The sequence below is a fragment of the Cetorhinus maximus genome, chromosome 3 (assembly GCF_964194155.1).
Source record: "Cetorhinus maximus chromosome 3, sCetMax3.hap1.1, whole genome shotgun sequence".
In the NCBI taxonomy this organism is placed as follows: Eukaryota; Metazoa; Chordata; class Chondrichthyes; order Lamniformes; family Cetorhinidae; genus Cetorhinus; species Cetorhinus maximus.
The window spans coordinates 2,868,933-2,895,455 of NC_135881.1; the positions used below are offsets into that span (position 1 = coordinate 2,868,933).

The window sequence follows — 26,523 nt, forward strand, 5'->3', positions numbered from 1 at the left end:
CACTACACTACACTACACTAAATTTCCCAATCTTGCCCCCCACGTACACGTCCAGATCGTTAATATATAACACAAACAGCAAGGGTCTCAACACCGAGCCCTGTGGAACACCACTTGAGACAACTTTCCATTCACAAGGGCATCCATTGACCATTACCCTTTGTTTCCTGTTACAAAGCCAACCATTTATCCAGTTTGCCACATTACCCTGAATCCCATGGGCTTTTACTTTCCTGACCAATCTGCCATGTGGGACCTTGTCAAATGCCTTGCTAAAATCCATGTACACAACATCCACTGCACTACCTTCATCAACTCTTCTTGTCACTTCCTCAAAGAATTCAATCAAATTTGTGAGGCAAGACGTTCCTTTAACAAATCCATGCTGACCATCCCTGACTAGTCCATGCCTTTCCACATGACAGTTAATCCTATCTCTCAGGATTGATTCTACTAATTTGCTCACCATCGATGTAAGACTAACTGGCCTATAATTGTTTGGCATTTCCTTTGATCCCTTTTTAAACAATGGAACTACGTTTGCATTTCTCCAGTCCTCCGGTACCTCCCCTGTATCTAGTGAAGATTGGAAAATCATCCTCAGAGCATCTGCTATCTCCTCCCTGACTTCCTTCAGCAGCTTCGGAAACAATCCATCTGGCCCTGGTGACTTATCAACTTTCAAGGATTTCAACCCTTCGAGTACTTCCTCTCTCTTTATGACTATCCTGTCCAATATCTCGCAGTGTTCCTCCTGGACTACTATATCTACATCCTCCCTTTCCTTTGTAAACACAGAGACAAAATATTCATTCAAAACCCTTCCCACAGCCTCTGCATCTACACACAAGTTTCCATCTTCATCTCTGATAGGTCCCACTTTTTCCTTAACTAACCTTTTAGCATTAATGTATTGGTAAAACATCTTTGGGTTATCTTTAACTTTACTTGATAATCTTTTTTCATGCCCTGTCTTTGATTTCCTTATTTCCTTTTTTACTTCGTCCCTGCACTTCCGATATTTGTCTAGGCTATCTGCAGTGCTTAGTTCTTTGTGCCTATCGTACGCTTTCTTTTTCTGTTTGATCTTCCCCTGTATTCCTCTAGACAACCAGGGAGGTCTAGATTTGGCAACAGTTAACCCTTCGAATACTTCTGGAAATTACTGAAGTGAACACACTGAAAGGGAGAATTGTGGGACAAGCCGGATACTGGGGAGGGTGTACTGTAACATGACCATCGGTACGCGTCACAGCTTTGGATTTTTCCTGTCAGTTTATCCCACATTCCGTTAGCCGGAAACTGCGATCCCTGTGATCCAGATAGAAGCAAGCTCATCCCACTCTCTCTCCCGAAAACCAGTATCAATCCCAGACTAATCCCACTCTCTCTCCTGAAAATCAGTATCAATCCCAAAATAATCCCACTCTCTCTCCCGAAAACCAGTATCAATCCCAAAATAATCCTACTCTCTCTCCCGAAAACCAGTATCAATCCCAAAATAATCCCACTCTCTCTCCCAAAAACCAGTATCAATCCCAAACTAATCCCACTACCCCGCTCTCTCCCCATAGCCCTGTATCAATCCCCAAACTAGTCCCAGTGCACCGCTCTCTCCCCATAGCCCAGTATCAATCCCCAACTAATCCCACTGCCCCGCTCTCTCTCCATAGCCCTGTATCAATCCCAAACTAATTCCACTGCCCCGCTCTCTCCCCATAGCCCTGTATCAATCCCAAACTAATCCCACTGCCCCACTCTCTCCCCATAGCCCAGTATCAATCCCAAACTAATCCCACTGCCCCACTCTCTCCCCATAGCCCTGTATCAATTCCAAACTAATCCCACCGCCCCACTCTCTCCCCAAAGCCCTGTATCAATCCCAAACTAATCCCACTGCCCCACTCTCTCCCCATAGCCCTGTATCAATGCCAAATTTATCCCACTGCCCCACTCTCTCCCCATAGCCCTGTATCAATCCCAAACTAATCCCACTGCCCCACTCTCTCCCCATAGGCCTGTATCAATCCCAAACTAATCCCACTGCCCCGCTCTCTCCCCATAGCCCTGTATCAATCCCAAACTAATCCCACTGCCCCACTCTCTCCCCATAGCCCTGTATCAATCCCAAACTAATCCCACTGCCCCACTCTCTCCCCATAGCCCTGTATCAATCCCAAACTAATCCCACTGCCCCGCTCTCTCCCCATAGCCCTGTATCAATCCCAAACTAATCCCACTGTCCCGCTCTCTCCCCATAGCCCTGTATCAATCCAAAACTAATCCCACTGTCACCACTCTCTCCCCATAGCCCTGTATCAATCCCAAACTAATCCCACTGCCCCACTCTCTCCCCACAGCCCTGTATCAATCCCAAACTAATCCCACTGCCCCACTCTCTCCCCATAACCCTGTATCAATCCCAAACTAATCCCACTGCCCCACTCTCTCCCCATAGCCCTGTATCAATCCCAAACTAATGCCACTGCCCCACTCTCTCCCCCTCGCCCTGTATCAATCCCAAACTAATCCCACTGCCCCACTCTCTCCCCATAGCCCTGTATCAATCCCAAACTAATCCCACTGCCCCACTCTCTCCCCATAGCCCTGTACCAATCCCAAACTAATCCCACCGCCCCGTTCTCTCCCCATAGCCCTGTATCAATCCCCAAACTAATCCCACTGCCCCACTCTCTCCCCATAGCCCAGTATCAATCCCAAACTAATCCCACTGCCCCACTCTCTCTCCATAGCCCTGTATCAATCCCAAACTAATCTCACTGCCCCACTCTCTCTCCATAGCCCTGTATCAATCCCAAACTAATCCCACTGCCCCACTCTCTCCCCATAGCCCTGTATCAATCCCAAACTAATCCCACTGCCCCACTCTCTCTCCATAGCCCTGTATCAATCCCAAACTAATCTCACTGCCCCACTCTCTCCCCATAGCCCTGTATCAATCCCTAAACTAATCCCACTGCCCCGTTCTCTCCCCATAGCCCTGTATCAATCCCGAAACTAATCCCACTGCCCCACTCTCTCCCCATAGGGTTGTGAATATTTGGAATTCTCTACCCCAGAGGATTGTGGGTGCTCCATCGTTGGATCTGTTTAAGGCTGGGAAAGACAGATTTTTGGTGTCTCGGGGAATGAACGGTTACGGGGAGTGAGCGGGAAAATGGGGTTGAAGCCCAAGATCAGCCATGATGGTCCTGAATAGCGGAACAGGCTGGATGGGCTGAGTGGCCTATTCCTGCTCCTATTCCTTGTGTTCTTGTGTTTTCTCTCTCTCCCTCTCTCTCTGTCTCTGTAGCTCTCTCTCTCTTCCCTCTTGGTCACTGTCTCTCACTCTCACTTTATTTTGATTACCAGATAGTTTACTTTGTTTACTGGTTTCACAATCCCTCAACCTCATCTCCCCCTCTGTTGCAATGTCCCACACTGAAGAGCTGTCTGCTGACCAATACATTGTGTCACAGGTGGAATCTCAGAGATGAGGTGGGGATTATAAATGAGGAACGACAGCAACATTAACCAGCAGAGCATCTGCAGAGCCAGCTCATCCACACCCTTGGAAACAAACTCACCAGGTAAGAGCGACCAAGGTACGTGTGAAGCTACACATCTTCACCAAAAAAACCAACATAAAATGCCAAACATTGCACAAGACAGTGACAATTGCAGCCTGTGTTTAGTGTGAGCTGGTCTCTGTGAGTGTGTTAATATTTACAGGGGGTCCCCGGGAGTGTGTTAATATTTACAGGGGGTCTCCGGGAGCGTGTTAATATTTACAGGGAGTCTCCGGGAGTGTGTTAATATTTACAGGGAGTCTCCGGGAGTGTGTTAATATTTACAGGGGGTCTCCGGGAGTGTGTTAATATTTACAGGGGGTCTCCGGGAGTGTGTTAATATTTACAGGGGGTCTCTGTGAGTGTGTTAATATTTACAGGGGGTCCCCGGGAGTGTGTTAATATTTACAGGGGGTCTCCGGGAGTGTGTTAATATTTACAGACGGTGTCCGGGAGTGTGTTAATATTTACAGGGGGTCTCCGGGAGTGTGTTAATATTTACAGAGGGTGTCCAGGAGTGTGTTAATATTTACAGGGGGTCTCCGGGAGTGTGTTAATATTTACAGGGGGTCTCCGGGAGTGTGTTAATATTTACAGGGGGTGTCCGGGAGTGTGTTAATATTTACAGGGGGTGTCCGGGTGTGTGTTAATATTTACAGAGGGTGTCCGGGAGTGTGTTAATATTTACAGGGGGCCCCCAGGGATGTGTTAATATTTACAGGGGGTACCTGGGAGTGGAACTTAATTTTAAACAACGAACATGGAACCTAAGCGAGTCTCAGTAATGGTCACCATGAAACCATTATCAGTTGTTGTAAAAATCCATCTGGTTCACTAATGCCTGTTAGGGAAGGAAATCTGCTGTCCTTACCTGGTCTGGCCTACATGTGACTCCAGACCCACAGCAATGTGGTTGATGCCCTCTGAAATGGCCGAGCAAGTCATTCAGTTCAAGGACAATCAGGCATGGGCAACAAATGCGGGGTATGTCTTATGGTACCATGAAAGGGTTAAATAAAATGGATGTAAGTACACCCACAGTGCTGTTAGGGAGGGAGTACCAGGATTTTGATCCAGCGACAGTGAAGGAACAGCGATATGTTTCCAAGTCAGGATGGTGAGTGACTTGGAGGGGAACTTCCAGGTGGTGGTGTTCCCATCTATCTGCTGCCCTTGTCCTTCTAGATGGTAGTGGTCGTGGGTTTGGAAGGTGCTGTCTGAGGAGCCTTGGTGAGTTCCTGCAGTGCATCTTGTAGATGGTACACACACTGCTGATACCGTGTGTCGGTGGTCACATTCCTGGTCTATCTTTAATCTTTTCCATAATGATGATGAATCTAAGTTGAGCAAATCTGAATTCTGATCACTATCACTCAAATCCCCTCCCACTGATACTCCTCCATCTGCCCAGATCCATCCCCTGGTACCAAGATAAGGGCAGCCATTAACTGGTCTTTCTCAGATTGTGTAAGGTCCCTGAGCTGATGATAACTGGGAAGAGCTGTAAATTTGAGGAATTATTTGTGAGGTGTAAGTAGACCAGGTGTTAAATCCCCGTCTGTCTCTCCGCAGGATGCTCCTCCAAGTTTTTGCTGTTCTTCTAGTGGTGTCTGGATTAGGAAAAGCCCATGTTGATCCAGGTAAGGAGCAAGCCGGTTTTCCGGGATGGATATGAGTCTGAGGTGGGATGCAGAGCGGAGAATCGGAGGGAGAGAGAAAGAAAAGGACAGTGACACAGAGAGAAAGAGGGAGCGGGGTAAAGAGATAGAGAAGTGGAGAGGGATGAAGAGAGAGTGCTTATGGGAGAAAGACAGACACTGATCGATTTTAAAATCGAGGCATTGCCTGACTGGGAGCCAATGCAGGGTACTGAGACCAGGGGTGAGTCGGTGGTTAGGAATGCAAATGCAATGTTGGCATTTATTTCGAGAGGACTAGAATATAAAAGCAGGGATGTGCTGCTGAGGCTTTATAAGGCTCTGGTCAGATCACATTTAGAATATTGTGAGCAATTTTGGGCCCTGTATCTCAGGAAGGATGTGCTGGCCCTGGAGAGGGTCCAGAGGAGGTTCACGAGAATGATCCCAGGAATGAAAGGCTTAACATATGAGGAACGTTCGAGGACTCTGGGTCTATACTCGATGGAGTTTAGAAGGATGAGGGGGGATCTGATTGAAACTTACAGAATACTGAAAGGCCTGGATAGAGTGGACGTGGGGAAGATGTTTCCATTAGTAGGAGAGACTAGGACCCGAGGGCACAGCCTCAGAGTAAAGGGAAGACCTTTTAGAACAGAGAGGAGGAGAAACTTCTTTAGCCAGAGAGTGGTGAATCTATGGAACTCATTGCCACAGAAGGCTGTGGAGGCCAGGTCATTGAGTGTATTTAAGACTGAGATAGATAGGTTCTTGATTAGTAAGGAGACCAAAGGTTAAGGGGAGAAGGCGGGAGAAGGGGGTTGAGAAACTTATCAGCCATGATTGAATGGCGGAGCAGACTCGATGGGCCGATTGGCCTAATTTCTGCCCCTATGTCTTATGGTCTTATGGGTGGTGGGCGAACAGGACTCAGTGTAATTTAGGATATGTGCAGCAGAGTTTTAACTGAGTTGAGGGTTAGGGAGAATGGAAGATTGGCCAGGAGAACATGTGGAGTCTGAAGGTAAGCCACACCCTAACAGTGCAGTTCCCCATGGAGGGAGAATGAACAAGTTGCTCATTGTAATGTTTCAAGAAGTTTATGGAACCCTCTAAATCTCTGTGTTTAACCTTTAGACATTAACTTGGCCCTGCAAGGCAGAGCCACTCAGTCCAGCTTGGAAAATTATCTCGGGAATGCCATCAATGCAATAGACGGGAACGTGAACTCGGACTGCAGCCTGGGTTCCTGCTCCATCACTACCTCCGAGATGGAGCCCTGGTGGAGGGTGGACCTTCTCCACCCCTTTATGGTGGGCACCGTGTCCATCACTAACAGGATAGACGGGGTTCCGGGAGACCTGAACGGAGCAGAGGTCCGTATTGGAGACTCGCTTGAAGACAATGGCAAATCCAATGCCAGGTAAACGGCAACTACAGGCAAACTTCAGCTATAGAAAAATTCCTGTGACAGGCAAACCCCTGCTACAGTCAAGCTCTAGGTGCAGGCAAAAACTCCCACTACAGGCAAAACCACCAGCTACAGCAAACTCCCGCTACAGGCAAACCCTCACTAAAGGCAAGCTCCTGCTACAGCCAAACTGCAGCTGCAAACACCTGTTCCAGACAAATTCCTGTTACGGGCAATCTCACACTACAGGTAAACTCCAGCTGCTGACAAATTCCCACTACAGGAAAACTAGCCAGAGGCAAACTCCTGCTGCAGGCAAACTCCCACTACAGACAAACTCCTGCTGCAAGCAAACTCCCACTACAGACAAACTCCTGTTACAGGCAATCTCACACTACAGGCAAACTTGCCAGAGGCAAACCCCCTGCTACAGACAAACTCCTGCTACAGGCAAATTCCCAACGACAGGCAAACTCCAGTTACAGGCAAACTAGCCAGAGGAAAGCTCCTGCGACAGGCAGATTACATTAAAAGTGAATTTCCACAACAGGCACACTATAAATCCCATAAAACCTCTTGGTGAGGGCTTTGGGAGTCAATTAGAGCTTTCAAAATAGAGCTCAATAGATTTTACTGGGCAAGGGTTTTGTGGGATATGGAGCAAAGCTGGGAAAATAGGGTTGGGGCTTAGAATTTGGCAGAAAAGTCTAGAGGGGCTGAATGGCCTCTTATTGTTCCTAATGTCCTTGTGTTTCTGTGTTGGCAGGTGTGGAGTGGTTGAGTCCATCAGTCCTGGAGAAACACAGCACTTTAGCTGCAATGGGATGTTCGGCCGATACGTCACCGTGGTGATACCCGGTCGGCACACCTCTCTGGCAATCGCTGAGATCACCGTGTTTGGACCTGGCCATCACCATTGAGCAGCAGGATGGCCAATCACAGGGTGCGTGGCAGTGAAACCCAGGTTCAGTATCACCCTCCCCCATCCCCTCCCATACCAGCACCAGCCGGAGACAGAGAGTAACATAGAGAATGATCCCTGGGCAGAGAGTGACCGCTGGACAGAGAGTGACCCCCAGGACAGAGAGCGACCATTGGACTGAGAGTGATCCCTGAGTAGGGAGTCACTGCTGGACGGTGAGTGGCCTCAGGACAGAGAGTAATATTAGAGAGTAACATTGGACAGAAAGTGACCCCTGGACAGGGTAACATTGGAGAGTGACCCTTGGACAGAGAGTGACCACTGGACAAAGAGTGACCGCTGGGCAGAAGGTGACCACCAGACAGAGAGGGACACCGGGACAGAGAATAGCATCAGTATGAACCTTGAACAGACAGTGACTACTGGACAGAGAGTAACATTGGAGAGTGATCCCTGGACAGAGAGTGACCACTGGATACAGAGTAACATCAGAGAGTGACCCCTGGACAGAGAGTGACCCTTGGGCAGAGAGCAACATCAGAGAGTGACCCCTGGACAGGGAGTGACCCCTGGACAGGGAGTGAACTCTGGCCAGAGAGTAACATCAGTGGTGAGCCCTGAACAGACAGTTCAGATGACCGGACAGAGAGTAATATTGGAGAATTACACTTGGACATAGAGTGACCCCTGGACAGGGAGTGACCCTTGGACAGAGGGTGACCACTGGACCAAGAGAGAGCTGTGAAACTGTCAGTGTTGCCCCTCGGAGCTGCGTGTTGATGGAATGTTTGATTTGATGCAGGGATGTGAAGTGAATCCCTGCACTGCCCATGGTTTGAGTTCCCTACAATCTGCTTTGATTCGCTCGGTCTGGGGATCCTCGAACGCTTTCCCTGTGCCTCCTCCCTGAACCTCTCGTTCTCCGCCATCGTGTGCACCGTTAACACTGGTCGTGCGCTCGCATCGCTGACTCAGCTTGACCTGTAATGAGATCTTGCTGTTCCGGAATGTTCCTCGATTAATAAAGTGATTTGACCTCTCGGACGGTTTGTTTATTCACCCGAAAGTTATGGCGGGACAGTAACCCGGGGGAAAGGAAATGGCCAGCCTGGGAATTGCACGGAAAGTAGGAATTCATTCAGTGGGGCGGCAGGATGGATTTGCTAGAATGTTCCTCCCCTCTGTTGCAGCGATTCCACGGGGAACAAATGAATCCGGGTCCTCGGCATTTCTCCTGCTTTTTAAAGTTGCCGTCTCTGTTTTGGAAGCATTCCTGGAGATTCCGACGCATGGCCTCCAACCGCCTCACCCAGTCGAGCAGCCTTCCCCTCCCCCAACCACACCCCTGACACTCTGGTAAGGAGGTGAAGACATATTGTTGAAGTATTATTGCCTGATTTTCCTGTTGGGTCCTTGCTACCCAGTGAGTGTCCCGGAGATTAGCCTAGAGACTCCAGGGGAGTTCCTGGAGAATTGGGAATTGCGTCAGGAGTATTGTGCACAGTTTTGGTTTTATGCAAAGAAGGATATACTGGCCATGGAGGGAGCACAATGGAGGTTCACCAGACTGATCCCTGGGATGGCGGGACTCTTTTATGAGGGGAGGTTGAGGAGACGGGGCCTGTATTCTCTAGAGTTTGGAAGAATGAGGGGCGATCTCACCTAAAGTTACATTTTTACAGGGCGTGACAGGGTGGGGTGCAGCAAAGACGTTTCCCTTGGCTGGTGGGGCGGGGTCTAGAACCAGGGGGCACAGTCTCAGAATAAGGGGCAGGTCCTTTAAGACTGAGATGAGGAGGAATTTCTTCCCTCAGGGGGGTGGTGAATTTTTGGAATTCTCTACCCCAGAGGCTGTGGAAGTTCAGTGACTGAGTTTGTTCAAGACAGAGATCGATAGATTTCTAGATATTAACGATAGCGCGGGGAAGATGTTGAGAAGGGAGAAGATCAGCCATGATTTACTTGAATGGCAGAACGGGTCAAGGGGCTGAATGGCCTCCTAATGCCCCTGTTTCCTATGTTCCTAACCCACTGGGCTCTTCATGCCACTTGGCTTTGTTGGAGGGAGTCACCTCTCCCTACCGCCCACTCAACAAACCCCTCCCTCCCCCAAACCCCCTCCTCCCCCGGACCCGGCCCCCTCTGGCTGGGGTCCGTCCAAGACTCCGGACCCCGATTCTCTGTCCGGTTGGAGCTTGGCGTGCCCTCCCTGACCTCCCCACTGTGGGAGGGCCAGCAGGAGAGGCGGGCAGATACCTCGGACAGTTGTGGGGCATGGTGGAGAGTCCAGGGATATGGGGGTGAGGCTAAGGAGGGATTTGAAAACAGGGGTGAGAATTTTAACACTGAGACTTTGCTTGAGTGGGCACCAGTGTAGGCCAGTGGGCATGGAGGGCGAGAGAGGGGGAAACAGGGTGGTAAAAGACCAAAGGGGATTTTACGGAGCAGACAACATAATGACTGCCTTAGGGGAGCGTCACAGTGTTGACAGACTGAGGGGGATCAATAGACTGAGACGGCAGCTGAACATGGCGCACGCTTCAGCTTGAATTGTGTGCTCAGATTTTCAGAGAGTGGATCTGGAACCCATAACATTCTGGCGCCAAAGCGAAGGGGGGGGTTAATCCAGCGAGTCACAGCTTGTTCTGGAGCTGAATGAACCAGTATTAAGTTCAGCTGTTGTCTCAGTCTATCAGACTTTCGGCATTGGCAAAGCTCTGCCAAAACTGCAACAGTTCCTTAAAACAGTCATTATCATGTCTGCTTTATATAAAATCCTCTCCCAATTTTCCCTTCCTGTTAATGACCTGCCTGGGGTTTCTGCAATCGAATGCAGCCTTTTGCGAAAGGGGGAATGCCCTCCTCTCCCTCCCACCCTCTGGCTGGGAAAATCCCACTGGAATTCTAGCTGATTAATGTGCGTTTGTGTTTAATGAGGCTGGAGTTAATTTGACAGTTCGTAAAACTGCCACGTTTAATTAGGCTGTCTGGAGGTGAGGGTCACTTCTGGATATCTGAAACCCCCTCAGAGTTTCCATTCCAGATGTCTGCTCCTTGAGATTAATCTTCGGGGACGTCAAACTTTACCCATTTGACCAAGTGATCGCCGATGGTTCAAGTATTTGAGATGTCTATTTCCGTCATGTGGGTCAGATTTCCCGGAACCACACTATCCTCACGGAATAGGTTCTGTTCGGAATAACGAGGATGTTAACTGAAATGGCGGAATGTTAAAGTAGGTGCTGGAACAGAGAGATCTGGGCAATGTGTACATCTCAACTGGCAGGTCAAGTTAAAAAGAGGAATACGCGATCTTTGACTTTCTAACTTTAGGCTACGTTTGCAGGGCTGTGGGGGAACTACAGAGGAGTGGGGCTAATTGATAGGCTCTTTCAAGGAGGTGACACTGGGAAAGATGAGCCCAATGGTCTTCTCCTGGGGTGAATGATCAATGGGGTCACTGGATATAAAAGAGAGGAAATTATATTCAACCTTTATAAAACTGGTTAGGCTGCAGCTGGAGAATTGTGTTCGATTCTGGGCAGCGCAGGTTAGGAAGGATGGGAAGAGCATAGGGAGCGTTCAGAGGGGATTGACCAGGACTATTCCAGGGATGAGAGAGTTCAGTTCGTGTAGAGAGACTGGAGAAGCCGGGATTGTTCCTCCTCAGAGCAGAGAAGGTTAAGGGGAGATTTAATCGAGGTGTTCAAAATCAGGAAAGGAACAGCAATAATTTTCTGATGTGTCACTGCTCTTGATTCCAAATAAAGTTTCAAACTTATTGCCAAAGTAAACACACTGACAGCAGCAAATCTGAGGTCAAGGCAGAGAGATCATCTCTGAGATCAGGGAGCCCTCCCTGTGACTGTCAGAGTGAAAGAATAATAACTGGAGCTTATCCCTGCTAACAGAGAGCTCGGTGTTTTCAACAATGATTAACTCTGTGTGAATACGCCCTGTAGGTACAGAGCTGGTTACTGGAAGTCCTGCCCAGAGTTCATTCTAACTGTTGGCTGACCTCCCATCATCCACTATCGACTCACATTAGCTCATCCAACACTCAGTGCTGCCTGTACCAAGTCCCATTACCCTGTCACACTCTCTGCAGCACTCCCTCCGTACAGGCCCTATGACAGTGCAGCACTCCCTCAGCACTGACCCTCTGACAGTGCAGCACTCCCTCAGCACTGATCCTCCGACAGTGCAGCACTCCCTCAGTACTGACCCTCCGACAGTGCGGCACTCCCTCAGTACTGACCCTCCGACAGTGCGGCACTCCCTCAGTACTGACCCTCTGACAGTGCAGCACTCCCTCAGTACTGACCCTCTGACAGTGCAGCACTCCCTCAGTACTGACCCTCTGACAGTGCGGCACTCCCTCAGTACTGACCCTCTGACAGTGCAGCACTCCCTCAGTACTGACTCAGCATTTGCGACAATCTTCAGCCAGAAGTGCTGAGTGGATGATCCATCTCGGCCTCCTCCGGAGGTCCCCAGCATCACAGATGCCAGTCTTCAGCCAAGTCGATATCAAGAAACAGCTGAAGGCACTGGATACTGCAAAGTCTATGGGCCCTGACAATATTCCGGCAATAGTACTGAAGACTTGTGCTCCAGAACTTGCCGCGCCCCTAGCCAAGCTGTTCCAGTACAGCTACAACACTGGCATCTACCCAGCTATGTGGAAAATTGCCCAGGTACATCCTGTAGACAAAAAGCAGGACAAATCCAACCCAGCCAATTACCACCCCATCAGTCTACTCTCTATCATCAGTAAAGTAATGGAAGGGGTCATCAACAGTGCTATCAAGCGGCACTTGCTTAGCAATAACCTGCTCACTGACACCCAGTTTGGGTTATGCCAGGGCCACTCAGCTCCTGACCTCATTACAGCCTTGGTTCAAACATGGACAAAGGAGCTGAACTCCCGAGGTGAGGTGAGAGCGGCTTCCCTTGACATCAAGGCAGCATTTGACCGAGTGTGGCATCAAGGAGCCCTAGCGAAACTGGAGTCAATGGGAATCAGGGGGAAAACTCTCCGCTGGTTGGAGTCAGACCTACCACAAAGGAAGATGGTTGTGGTTGTTGGAGGTCAGTCATCTCAGCTCCAGGACATCACTGCAGGAGTTCCTCAGGGTAGTGTCCTCGGCCCAACCATCTTCAGCTGCTTCATCAATGACCTTCCTTCCATCATAAAGTCAGAAGTGGGGATGTTCACTGATGATTGCACAATGTTCAGCACCATTCGCAACTCCTCAGATACTGAAGCAGTCCATGTCCAAATGCAGCAAGACCTGGACAATATCCAGGCTTGGGCTGTCAAGTGGCAAGTAACATTCGTGCCACACAAGTGCCAGGCAATGACCATCTCCAACAAGAGAGAATCCAACCATTGCCCTTTGATGTTCAATGGCATTACCATCACGGAATCCCCCACCATCAACATCCTGGAGGTTACCATTGACCAGAAACTGAACTGGACTAGCCATATAAATACTGAGGTTACAAGAGCAGGTCAGAGGCTGGGAATCCTGCAATGAGTAACTCACCTCCTGACACCCCAAAGCCTGTCCACCATCTACAAGGCACAAGTCAGGAGTGTGATGGAATACTCCACACTTGCCTGGATGAGTGCAGCTCCCACAACACTCAAGTTGCTTAACACCATCCAGGACAAAGCAGCCCTGCTTGGTTGGTACCCCATCCATCACTTAATCATTCACCGACACACAGTAGCAGCAGTGTGTACCATCTACAAGATGCACTGCAGGAACTCACCAAGGCTCCTTAGGCAGCACCTTCCAAACTCACGACCACTACCATCTAGAAGAACAAGGGCAACAGATAGATGGGAACACCACCACCTGCAAGTTCCCCTTCAAGTCACTCACCATCCTGACTTGGAAATATATCGCCGTTCCTTCACTGTCGCTGGGTCAAAATCCTGGAACTCCCTCCCTAACAGCACTGTGGATGTACCTACACCACATGGACTTCAGCGGTTCAAGAAGGCAGCTCACCACCACCTTCTCAAGGGCAACTAGTGATGGGCAATAAATGCTGGGCCCAGCCAGTGAAACCCACATCCCGTGAATGAATAAAAAAAGATGGATGCCCAGTCTTGAGTTGCTAGATCTGTTTGAAATCTATCCCATTTAGCACGGTGGTAGTGCCACACAACACGATGGAGGGTATCCTCAATGTGAAGACGGGACTTCATCTCCACAACGATTGTGCGGTGGTCACTCCTACCGATACTGTCATGGACAGATAGATCTGCGGCAGGCAGGTTGGTGAGGTCGAGGTAAAGATGATAGAAAAGTACATTATGATCAGAGCAAGTCTTTGTGGTTTCAGTAAAGGAAAATCCTGTTTAACAAATTCATTGGAGTTTTGTGAGGATGTAACTAGTCGGGTAGATTTAAAAATAACCTTTATTCATTCACGGGTTGTGGGCATCGCTGGCTAGGCCAGCATTTATTGCCCATCCCTAATTGCCTCATTTTAAGAGTCGACCACATTGCTGTGGGTCTGGAGTCACATGTAGGTCAGACCAGGTAAGGACAGCAGATTTCCTTCCCTAAAGGGCGTTAGTGAACCAGATGGGGTTTTACAACAATTGGCAATGGTTTCATGGTCATCATCAGACTTTTAATTCCAGATTTTTATTAAATTCAAATTGCACCATCTGTGGTGGTGAGATTTGAGCCCAGGTCCCCAGATCATTACCCTGGGTCTCTGGATTATTAGTCCAGTGACAATACCACTACGCCACCATCTTCAATACCCCGTCATGCCCCTGACTTGTGGCTTAATACAAGTTCAGCAATAACACCATTAAAGCCACCACCTCCCCCAAATCTCCATTAATGACTTAGCTGAAGAGACAGAGAGTCGTGTATCTAAGTTTGCTGATGATACCAAGCTGGGTTGGAAGGTAAGCTATGGGGAGGACACAGAGAGGCTGCTAAGAGATATAGACAGGTTAGGTGAGTGAGCAACAAGATGGCAGATGGAGTATAATGTAGGGAAATGTGAAGTTATTCACTTTGGTCATAAGAATAGAAAAGTAGAATATTTTTTAAAAGATGCAAAATTTGTGAATGTTGATGTTCGAAGAGACTTGCAGGTGCTTGTACAAGGAACACAGAAAGTTAGCATGTAGGTGCAGCAAACAATTAGGAAGGCAAATAGCATTTTGGCCTTTATTGCAAGGGGACTGAGTACAAGAGTAAAGAAGTCTTGCTACAGTTGTACATGGTTTTGGTGAGACCACATCTGGAATATTGTGCGTAATTTTGGTCTCCATGTTTAAGGAAGGATATACTCTCATTGGAGACGGTACAGTGAAGGTTCACTAGATTGGTCCCTGGGACGAGGGGGCTGTCCTATGATGAGAGGGTGAGTAAATTGGGTTTATAATCTCCGGAGTTTAGAAGAATGAGAGACGATCTCATTGAAACTGACAAGATTCTGAGGGGGTTTGATAGGGTGGGCACTGAGAGATTGTTTCCATTGGTCAGTGAATCTAAAACACGGGGACACAGTCTCAGGATAAGGGGCCGGTTATTTGGGACTGAGATGAGGAGAAATTACTTCACTCACAGGGTTGTGAATATTTGGAATTCTCTACCCCAGAGGGTTGTGGGTGCTCCATCGTTGAATATATTTAAGGCTGAGATGGACAGATTTTTGGTCTCTCAGGGAATTAAGGGATACAGGAAACAGGTGGGAAAATGGAGTTAAAGCCCAAGATCAGCCATGTGCCAGGATGAGGGGTCTGCTCCTGCTCCTATTTCTTATAAAATATTCAGCAGCTCTGGCAGCTCCTGTGGTGTGAGAAACAGTTAATGTTTCTCCACAGAATTTCCACCGGCATTATCCAGCATCCCCTGTTCTTGTTCAGATTCCCAGCATCCACAGAACTTTACTTTTGCTCAATTATGACAACTCACACACAGGCAGATGGACACACACACACAGGCAGATAGAGACACACACACACACACACAGATTGACACACACACACACACACAGATAGACACACACACACAGATAGACACACACACACACACAAAGGCAGATAGACACACACACACAGACAGATAGACACACACACACAGGCAGATAGAGACACACACACACACACACAGATTGACACACACACACACACACAGATAGACACACACACACAGATAGACACACACACACACACAAAGGCAGATAGACACACACACACAGACAAATAGACACACACACACATACACAGATAGACACACACAGACAGATAGACACACACACACAGGCAGATAGACACACACACACAGATTGACACACACACACACACACACAGATAGACACACACACAGATAGACACACACACACACACACAAAGGCAGATAGACACACACACACAGACAAATAGACACACACACACACATACACAGATAGACACACACAGACAGATAGACACACACACACACACACAGATAGACACACACACACAGGCAGATAGACACACAGACACAGATAGACACACACACACACACACACACACACAGGCAGATAGACACACACACACATACAGATAGACACACACACACACAGATAGACACACACACAGGCAGATAGACACACACACACACACACACACAGATAGACACACACACACAGACACACACACACACACACACACAGGCAGATAGACACACACACACACAGATAGACACACACACAGGCAGATAGACACACACACATAGGCAGATAGACACACACACACTAACACACACAGATAGACACACACACAATGGACACACAGTCACAGATAGACACACAGACATGCGTACAGATAGACACACAGGCACACGCACACTTAGACACACAGACACAAGCAGATAGACACACACACACATACAGATAGATAGACACACACACACAGATAGATACACACACAGGCAGATTGACACAGACACACAGATAGACACACACACACAGATAGACACACTCACACACAGGCAGATAGACACACACACACACACACACACAGGCAGATGGACACACGCACACACACACACACAGACAGATAGACACACACACACACAGATAGACACACACACACACAGGCAGATAGACACACACACACACACACAGATAGCCATACACACACAGGCAGATAGACACAGACACACATAGGCAGATAGACACACACACAGGCAGATAGACACACACACAAGCAGATAGACACACACACACACACACACAGGCAGACCCACACACACACACACAGATAGACACACACACACACAGGCAGATAGACACACACACACACACACACAGGCAGACCCACACACACACACAGATAGACACACACACACACACAGGCAGATAGACACACACACAGACAGACCCACACACACACACAGATAGACACACACACACCGGCAGATAGACACACACACACACACACACACACAGCTAGACACACACACACAGGCAGATAGACACACACACACACAGGCAGACCCACACACACACACACACACAGATAGACACACACACACACACACAGGCAGATAGGCACACACACACACACACAGAGATAGACACACACACACACACAGATAGACACACACACACACAGGCAGATAAGCACACACACACACAGGCAGACCCACCCACACACACACACACAGATAGACACACACACAGGCAGATAGACACACACACAAACAGGCAGACCCACACACACACACACAGATAGACACACACACACAGGCAGATAGACACACACACACAGGCAGACCCACACACACAGATAGACACACACACACAGGCAGATAGACACACACACACAGGCAGATAGACACACACACACACACACACACACAGATAGACACACACACACACAAGCAGATAGACACACACACACACACACACACACAGGCAGACCCACACACACACACAGATAGACACACACACACACAGGCAGATAGGCACACACACACACACAGATAGACACACACACACACACACACACACAGATAGACACACACACACACACACAGGCAGATAGACACACACACACACAGGCAGACCCACACACACACACACAGATAGACACACACACACACAGGCAGATAGACACACACACACACAGGCAGACCTACACACAGGCAGATAGACACACACACACAGGCAAATAGACGCACACACAGGCAGACCCACACACACAGGCAGATAGACACACACACACACACAGGCAGATAGACACACACACAAACAGGCAGACCCACACACACACACACAGATAGACACACACACACAGGCAGATAGACACACACACAAACAGGCAGACCTACACACACACACAGAGATAGGCACACACACACAGGCATAAAGACACACACACACACACACACACAGATAGACACACACACACTGGCAGATAGACACACACACACAGGCAGATAGACACACACACAAACAGGCAGACCCACACACACACACACAGATAGACACACACACACACACACACACACACACACAGATAGACATACACACACAGGCAGATAGACACAGACACACATAGGCAGATAGACACACACACAGGCAGATAGACACACACACACACAGGCAGACCCACACACACACACACACAGATAGACATACACACACAGGCAGATAGACACAGACACACATAGGCAGATAGACACACACACAGGCAGATAGACACACACACACACACACAGGCAGACCCACACACACACACACACAGATAGACACACACACACACAGGCAGATAGGCACACATACACACACACAGATAGACACACACACAGATAGACACACACACACACAGGCAGATAGACACACACACACACAGGCAGACCCACACACACACACACACACAGATAGACACACATACGCACAGGCAGATAGACACACACACACACAGGCAGACCCACACACACAGACAGATAGACACACACACAGATAGAGACACACACACAGACAGACACACACACAGGCAGATAGACACACACACACAGATAGACACACACACACAGATAGACACACTCACACACAGGCAGATAGACACACACACACACACACACACACACAGGCAGATGGACACACGCACACACACACACACAGACAGATAGACACACACACACACAGATAGACACACACACACACAGGCAGATAGACACACACACACACACACAGATAGCCATACACACACAGGCAGATAGACACAGACACACATAGGCAGATAGACACACACACAAACAGGCAGACCCACACACACACACACAGATAGACACACACACACACACACACACACACACAGATAGACATACACACACAGGCAGATAGACACAGACACACATAGGCAGATAGACACACACACAGGCAGATAGACACACACACACACAGGCAGACCCACACACACACACACACACAGATAGACATACACACACAGGCAGATAGACACAGACACACATAGGCAGATAGACACACACACAGGCAGATAGACACACACACACACACACAGGCAGACCCACACACACACACACACAGATAGACACACACACACACAGGCAGATAGGCACACATACACACACACAGATAGACACACACACAGATAGACACACACACACACAGGCAGATAGACACACACACACACAGGCAGACCCACACACACACACACACACAGATAGACACACATACGCACAGGCAGATAGACACACACACACACAGGCAGACCCACACACACAGACAGATAGACACACACACAGATAGAGACACACACACAGACAGACACACACACACAGGCAGATAGACACACACACACAGATAGACACACACACACAGATAGACACACTCACACACAGGCAGATAGACACACACACACACACACACACACACAGGCAGATGGACACACGCACACACACACACACACAGACAGATAGACACACACACACACAGATAGACACACACACACACAGGCAGATAGACACACACACACACACACAGATAGCCATACACACACAGGCAGATAGACACAGACACACATAGGCAGATAGACACACACACAGGCAGATAGACACACACACAAGCAGATAGACACACACACACACACACAGGCAGACCCACACACACACACACAGATAGACACACACACACACACACACAGGCAGATAGACACACACACACACACACAGGCAGACCCACACACACACACAGATAGACACACACACACACAGGCAGATAGACACACACACAGACAGACCCACACACACACACAGATAGACACACACACACCGGCAGATAGACACACACACACACACACACACACAGCTAGACACACACACAGGCAGATAGACACACACACACACAGGCAGACCCACACACACACACACACACAGATAGACACACACACACACACACAGGCAGATAGGCACACACACACACACACAGAGATAGACACACACACACAAACAGATAGACACACACACACACAGGCAGATAAGCACACACACACACAGGCAGACCCACCCACACACACACACACAGATAGACACACACACAGGCAGATAGACACACACACACACAGGCAGACCCACACACACAGGCAGATAGACACACACACATACAGGCAGATAGACACACACACAAACAGGCAGACCCACACACACACACACAGATAGACACACACACACAGGCAGATAGACACACACACACAGGCAGACCCACACACACAGATAGACACACACACACAGGCAGATAGACACACACACACAGGCAGATAGACACACACACACACACACACACACACACAGATAGACACACACACACACAAGCAGATAGACACACACACACACACACACACACAGGCAGACCCACACACACACACAGATAGACACACACACACACAGGCAGATAGGCACACACACACACACAGATAGACACACACACACACACACACATACAGATAGACACACACACACACACACAGGCAGATAGACACACACACACACAGGCAGACCCACACACACACACACAGATAGACACACACACACACAGGCAGATAGACACACACACACACAGGCAGACCTACACACAGGCAGATAGACACACACACACAGGCAAATAGACGCACACACAGGCAGACCCACACACACAGGCAGATAGACACACACACACACACAGGCAGATAGACACACACACAAACAGGCAGACCCACACACACACACACAGATAGACACACACACACAGGCAGATAGACACACACAAACAGGCAGACCTACACACACACACAGAGATAGGCACACACACACAGGCATAAAGACACACACACACAGATAGACACACACACACTGGCAGATAGACACACACACACAGGCAGATAGACACACACACAAACAGGCAGACCCACACACACACACACAGATAGACACACACACACACACACACACACACACAGATAGACATACACACACAGGCAGATAGACACAGACACACATAGGCAGATAGACACACACACAGGCAGATAGACACACACACACACAGGCAGACCCACACACACACACACACAGATAGACATACACACACAGGCAGATAGACACAGACACACATAGGCAGATAGACACACACACAGGCAGATAGACACACACACACACACACAGGCAGACCCACACACACACACACACAGATAGACACACACACACACAGGCAGATAGGCACACATACACACACACAGATAGACACACACACAGATAGACACACACACACAGGCAGATAGACACACACACACACAGGCAGACCCACACACACACACACACACAGATAGACACACATACGCACAGGCAGATAGACACACACACACACAGGCAGACCCACACACACAGGCAGATAGACACACACACACAGACAAATAGACACACACACACACACACACACACACACAGGCAGACCCACACACACAGGCAGATAGACACACACACAAACAGGCAGACCCACACACACACACACAGATAGACACACACACACAGGCAGATAGACACACACACAAACAGGCAGACCCACACACACACACACAGGCAGATAGACACACACACACACACACACACACACACACAGATAGACACACACACACTGGCAGATAGACACACACACAAACAGGCAGACCCACACACACACACACACAGATACACACACACACACACACACACACAGATAGACATACACACACAGGCAGATAGACACAGACACACATAGGCAGATAGACACACACACAGGCAGATAGACACACACACACAAGCAGATAGACACACACACACACACACACACACAGGCAGACCCACACACACACACACAGATAGACACACACACACAGGCAGATAGACACACACACACAGGCAGATAGACACACACACACACACACACACAGGCAGACCCACACACACACACACAGATAGACACACACACACTGGCAGATAGACACACACGCACAGGCAAATAGACACACACACACACACACAGGCAGACCCACACACACAGGCAGATAGACACACACACACACAGGCAGATAGACACACACACAAACAGGCAGACCCACACACACACACACAGATAGACACACACACACAGGCAGATAGACACACACACACACACACACACAGATAGACACACACACACAGGCAGATAGCCACACACACAAACAGGCAGACCTACACACACACACAGATAGACACACACACACAGGCAGATAGACACACACACAAACAGGCAGACCCACACACACACACACAGATAGACACACACACACAGGCAGATAGACACACACACACACACACACACAGATAGACACACACACTGGCAGATAGACACACATACACAGGCAGATAGACACACACACAAACAGGCAGACCCACACACACACACACAGATAGACACACACACACAGGCAGATAGGCACACACACACACACAGATAGACACACACACACAAACAGATAGACACACACACACACAGGCAGATATACACACACACACACAGGCAGACCCACACACACACGCACACAGATAGACACACACACACATAGGCAGATAGACACACACACACACAGGCAGACCCACACACACAGGCAGATAGACACACACACACAGGCAAATAGACACACACACACACACACACACACACAGGCAGACCCACACACCGGCAGATAGACACACACACACACAGGCAGATAGACACACACACAAACAGGCAGACCCACAAACACACAGATAGACACACACACACAGGCAGATAGACACACACACACACAGATAGACACACACACACAGGCAGATAGACACACACAGGCAGGCAGATAGACACACACACAAACAGGCAGACCCACACACACACACACAGATAGACACACACACACGCTGCTGCCATCCAGTGGAGATAGAGGGTGAATGATCTCATCTGTGCAGCCAGGGTAAGGCAACATCTCATCACTGTAAACTCAGACACTCACCAGCCCATCACACATTCACTGGCATCTCACTCACTGCCAGCTCAAAGGACATCACCACTCACTCTCTCACACACACCCTCACATCTCCATCTGGCCTCATCTCCTCTGGAGACTGACACCTCAGCCCTCACTATCTTGAGGACACTTGCACAGATCAACATGTGCCTCCCACACACACCCTGGGATAACCCCCTTCCCCAGTACAGCCCTCACCCTGCAGCCTCTTCCCTTGCCTGAGGCCACTTCACCCCCTTCCCCAAGCAAACCCTGGCCCTGCAGCTGGTGAAAAGCCTCCCCCGCCTCACGACTGGTCTGGGAGGTAGAGACCTGCCCGTGAGACCCCCTAACAGTGATGTGGTGCTGCCTGTGACGCCTGGCGCTGAGACTGTGGGTGCTGCCCGAAGCAAGGTGGACAAACAAACCTCGAAGTCCCGAGCGGAGTGGAGCTCACCGGGTGCAGGTGGTTTATGTACAGGCGTAGAACACGCCGGAGTGATTGGTGCCCGGGTGATCCAGTGGGTGGTGGGGAGGTGGTGAGGGGGATGATTGCAGCGAGCGCGGTTTAGAGTGAGATACTGAAGTGTTGAAGTTAGTTTCCTGGCGTGTGGTGGTGGGAATTGCAGCCCACCATGGACAGGCAGAGCGGACGGTCACTAACTGGCACCACGATGGCGCGAAACTGATTGTTGGCCGTCTCGCCATATTGACCAGCTCCTGCCCACCAGGAACGCCCGATGTTAGCAGGCGCTGACCATCCCGCCCTATGGCAAGTAGAAAGTCCCACACGATTCCAGCCTGAAAATTGAACTCTATCCAGTTTGACGGAAGATATTTTAGATTTACCCACCCGCTCACTCAGGACATTAGGGACATATTTTCAGGCAGGTATCTAGCTGGCGTTTGATATGTTTTACTAAAAATGCTGAGATTCACAGACCTTCCTGACACCTTTGGAGAAGGCGAATTCCACCTTTGAGACGTAACTGAGGGGGTGAATGATCTGAGCTTTGTAGGAACCCCCCCCCTCCCTCCCTCCCATGGTTCTCCTTCCCTGAGTTTTGGTCCACAGATTTGCCATTCAATAAGACCCATCGCTCCAGGGACCCCTCACACTCCGTGTGGGAGGGTGGATCACAGCTGTCGATGCCCACAAGACACCGGGTGTTATTGTCGAGGAGAGGAGTGTGTGCGAGGGTATTAACAGGGAGGGTGTGGAGCTGGAGTTATTGCTAAATGAGGGCAGTGTGGGCAGTGATGTCAGCAACATTAACTTGTTCAATCACAGTTGTTCCAGAAACAAAAATAATTATAGAGAAATTTAACATCTAATTTTAGTTTTACCCACCCGCTCATTCAGGGCATTTGGTCATATTCTCAGGCAAGTATCCAGCTGGCTTTTGATATACTTTACTAAAAATGCGAAGGAATAAAGTTATAGATGTTCATCAACCTGACAGTGCAGCACTCCCCCAGCACTGACCCTCCGACAGTGCGGCACTCCCTCAGTACTGACCCTCCGACAGTGCGGCACTCCCTCAGTACTGACCCTCTGACAGTGCGGCACTCCCTCAGTACTGACCCTCCGACAGTGCGGCACTCCCTCAGTACTGACCCTCTGACAGTGCAGCATTCCCTCAGTACTGACCCTCTGACAGTGCAGCACTCCCTCAGTACTGACCCTCTGACAGTGCAGCACTCCCTCAGTACTGACCCTCCGACAGTGCAGCACTCCCTCAGTACTGACCCTCTGACAGTGCAGCACTCCCTCAGTACTGACCCTCCGACAGTGCAGCGCTCCCTCAGTACTGACCCTCTGACAGTGCAGCACTCCCTCAGTACTGACCCTCCGACAGTGCGGCACTCCCTCAGTACTGACCCTCCGACAGTGCAGCACTCCCTCAGTACTGACCCTCCGACAGTGCAGCACTCCCTCAGTACTGACCCTCTGACAGTGCAGCACTCCCTCAGTACTGACCCTCTGACAGTGCAGCACTCCCTCAGTACTGACCCTCCGACAGTGCGGCACTCCCTCAGTACTGACCCTCCGACAGTGCAGCACTCCCTCAGTACTGACCCTCTGACAGTGCAGCACTCCCTCAGTACTGACCCTCCGACAGTGCAGCACTCCCTCAGTACTGACCCCGCGAGTGTGCTGAGCTCCCTCAGTCCTTTCTGCTGTTTGCCCCCTCCCTGTACTGGAGGGTCCCGTACCTCCCAATGAGCCGGAGAGCAATTCCAGCCGCAGCTCAAGCCCCTGGTGGTGTCTCCCTCGGCGGGAAGGCCGAGGGGAAGGTTCTAGACAATGAAGGATCCCAGGCGTCCCTAGCGGCAGAGCAGGTGAAGTGGGGCTGTGCCCCCCATATGTCTTCAAAGGGGGAGGAAGCTGCAATGGGGAATTGGGCCCAGTCATCGTGGTCCCGCCACTGCCACTGAACCCAGCTGTGTACCCGAGACCCCCCCGCAAAACTCTGCCACTTACAGGGCCCCCGACAGAGGAAAGCCCTGTGGCGATGGGCGAGTGGCCACAGAGGCTGTGATACCTGGAGGCTCCTGGCCAACATTCCTCACACGGGCACCAGTGTCGGGCTGGGGGCGGTGCCCTTTCGGCAGCTGCGACTGTGACTGAGAGGCCCCCCTCAGGGCACCCGCCCCCCTCAGGCCACCCGCCCTCCTCAGGGCACCCGCCCTCCTCAGGCCACCCGCCCTCCTCAGGCCACCCGCCCTCCTCAGGCCACCCGCCCTCCTCAGGCCACCCGCCCTCCTCAGGCCACCCGCCCTCCTCAGGCCACCCGCCCTCCTCAGGCCACCCGCCCTCCTCAGGCCACCCGCCCTCCTCAGGCCACCCGCCCTCCTCAGGCCACCCGCCCTCTTCAGGGCACCCGCTCTGTTGACCCCCAGTGGGGGAGGGGGTGCTAGAAAATGTGCCCCAAAAAACAGGCTGTCCCATTTCTCCTGGGAAAGCGCTCCCAGTGGGATCACCATCACTTCGGCCGGAACAAGGAGAAGCTGAACTCCCGGAAACCCGGAACGTGAGGACACTTGTCAACAACCCGAAGAGTGACCGCCCGGGAAGACAAACTGCCGCGGGGGCTCAGGAGCTAGCGGGGCACAACCCCCACATCGCTGCTCTCAGCGAGACCCGGCTCACTGGGGAGGGGCAGCTGAGGGGGGTCCAGGGGAGGGTTCACCTTCTTCTGGGAGGGGGAGGTCAGACTGTGACCCCCCTGCTCCCACGGAGTCGGTTTCACCGTGAGGAACAGCATAGCTGCCACCTTCTCCGAGCTCCCCTTGGGGGGGTCAATGAGAGGCTGGTGACTGTGCCTGAATCGCAGCTGTAACCGTGGAGACGAGGAGAGATGTTCTACCCTGACCTCGATGGGGTCCTTGCTTCCGTCCCCAGGAACGAGAAGGTGAATTTAATGCCTGAATCGGATGTGACCACCAAATCTGGAGTG

The 26,523-nt window shown here is 50.2% G+C and overlaps 1 protein-coding gene and 1 long non-coding RNA gene across 5 annotated transcripts; one reads left to right on the forward strand and one right to left on the reverse strand.

Annotated features, from left to right (window-relative positions):
• The first annotated feature begins 3,430 nt into the window (after nt 1–3,430).
• Nucleotides 3,431–7,588, forward strand: LOC144674731 (fucolectin-1-like). 4 transcript variants are annotated; one of them, XM_078535972.1, is made up of 4 exons: nt 3,431–3,590; nt 5,142–5,209; nt 6,344–6,629; nt 7,384–7,588. In XM_078535972.1, the coding sequence occupies exons 2-4, from the start codon at nt 5,143–5,145 to the stop codon at nt 7,535–7,537; spliced, it is 507 nt and encodes a 168-aa protein (XP_078392098.1). In that variant the 5' UTR covers nt 3,431–3,590; nt 5,142; the 3' UTR covers nt 7,538–7,588. The 4 variants fall into 4 exon arrangements, with proteins under 4 accessions (XP_078392098.1, XP_078392093.1, XP_078392082.1 ...); XM_078535967.1 differs by having other exon boundaries at nt 3,478–3,605; XM_078535956.1 differs by lacking the exon at nt 5,142–5,209 and having other exon boundaries at nt 3,497–3,605.
• Nucleotides 7,423–8,574, reverse strand: LOC144674892 (uncharacterized). Its single transcript, XR_013574679.1, has 2 exons — nt 8,126–8,574; nt 7,423–8,058 (listed from the first exon to the last, which is right to left on the reverse strand). It is a non-coding gene; the product is annotated as an uncharacterized LOC144674892 (long non-coding RNA).
• Between the last annotated feature and the right edge of the window lie 17,949 nt (nt 8,575–26,523).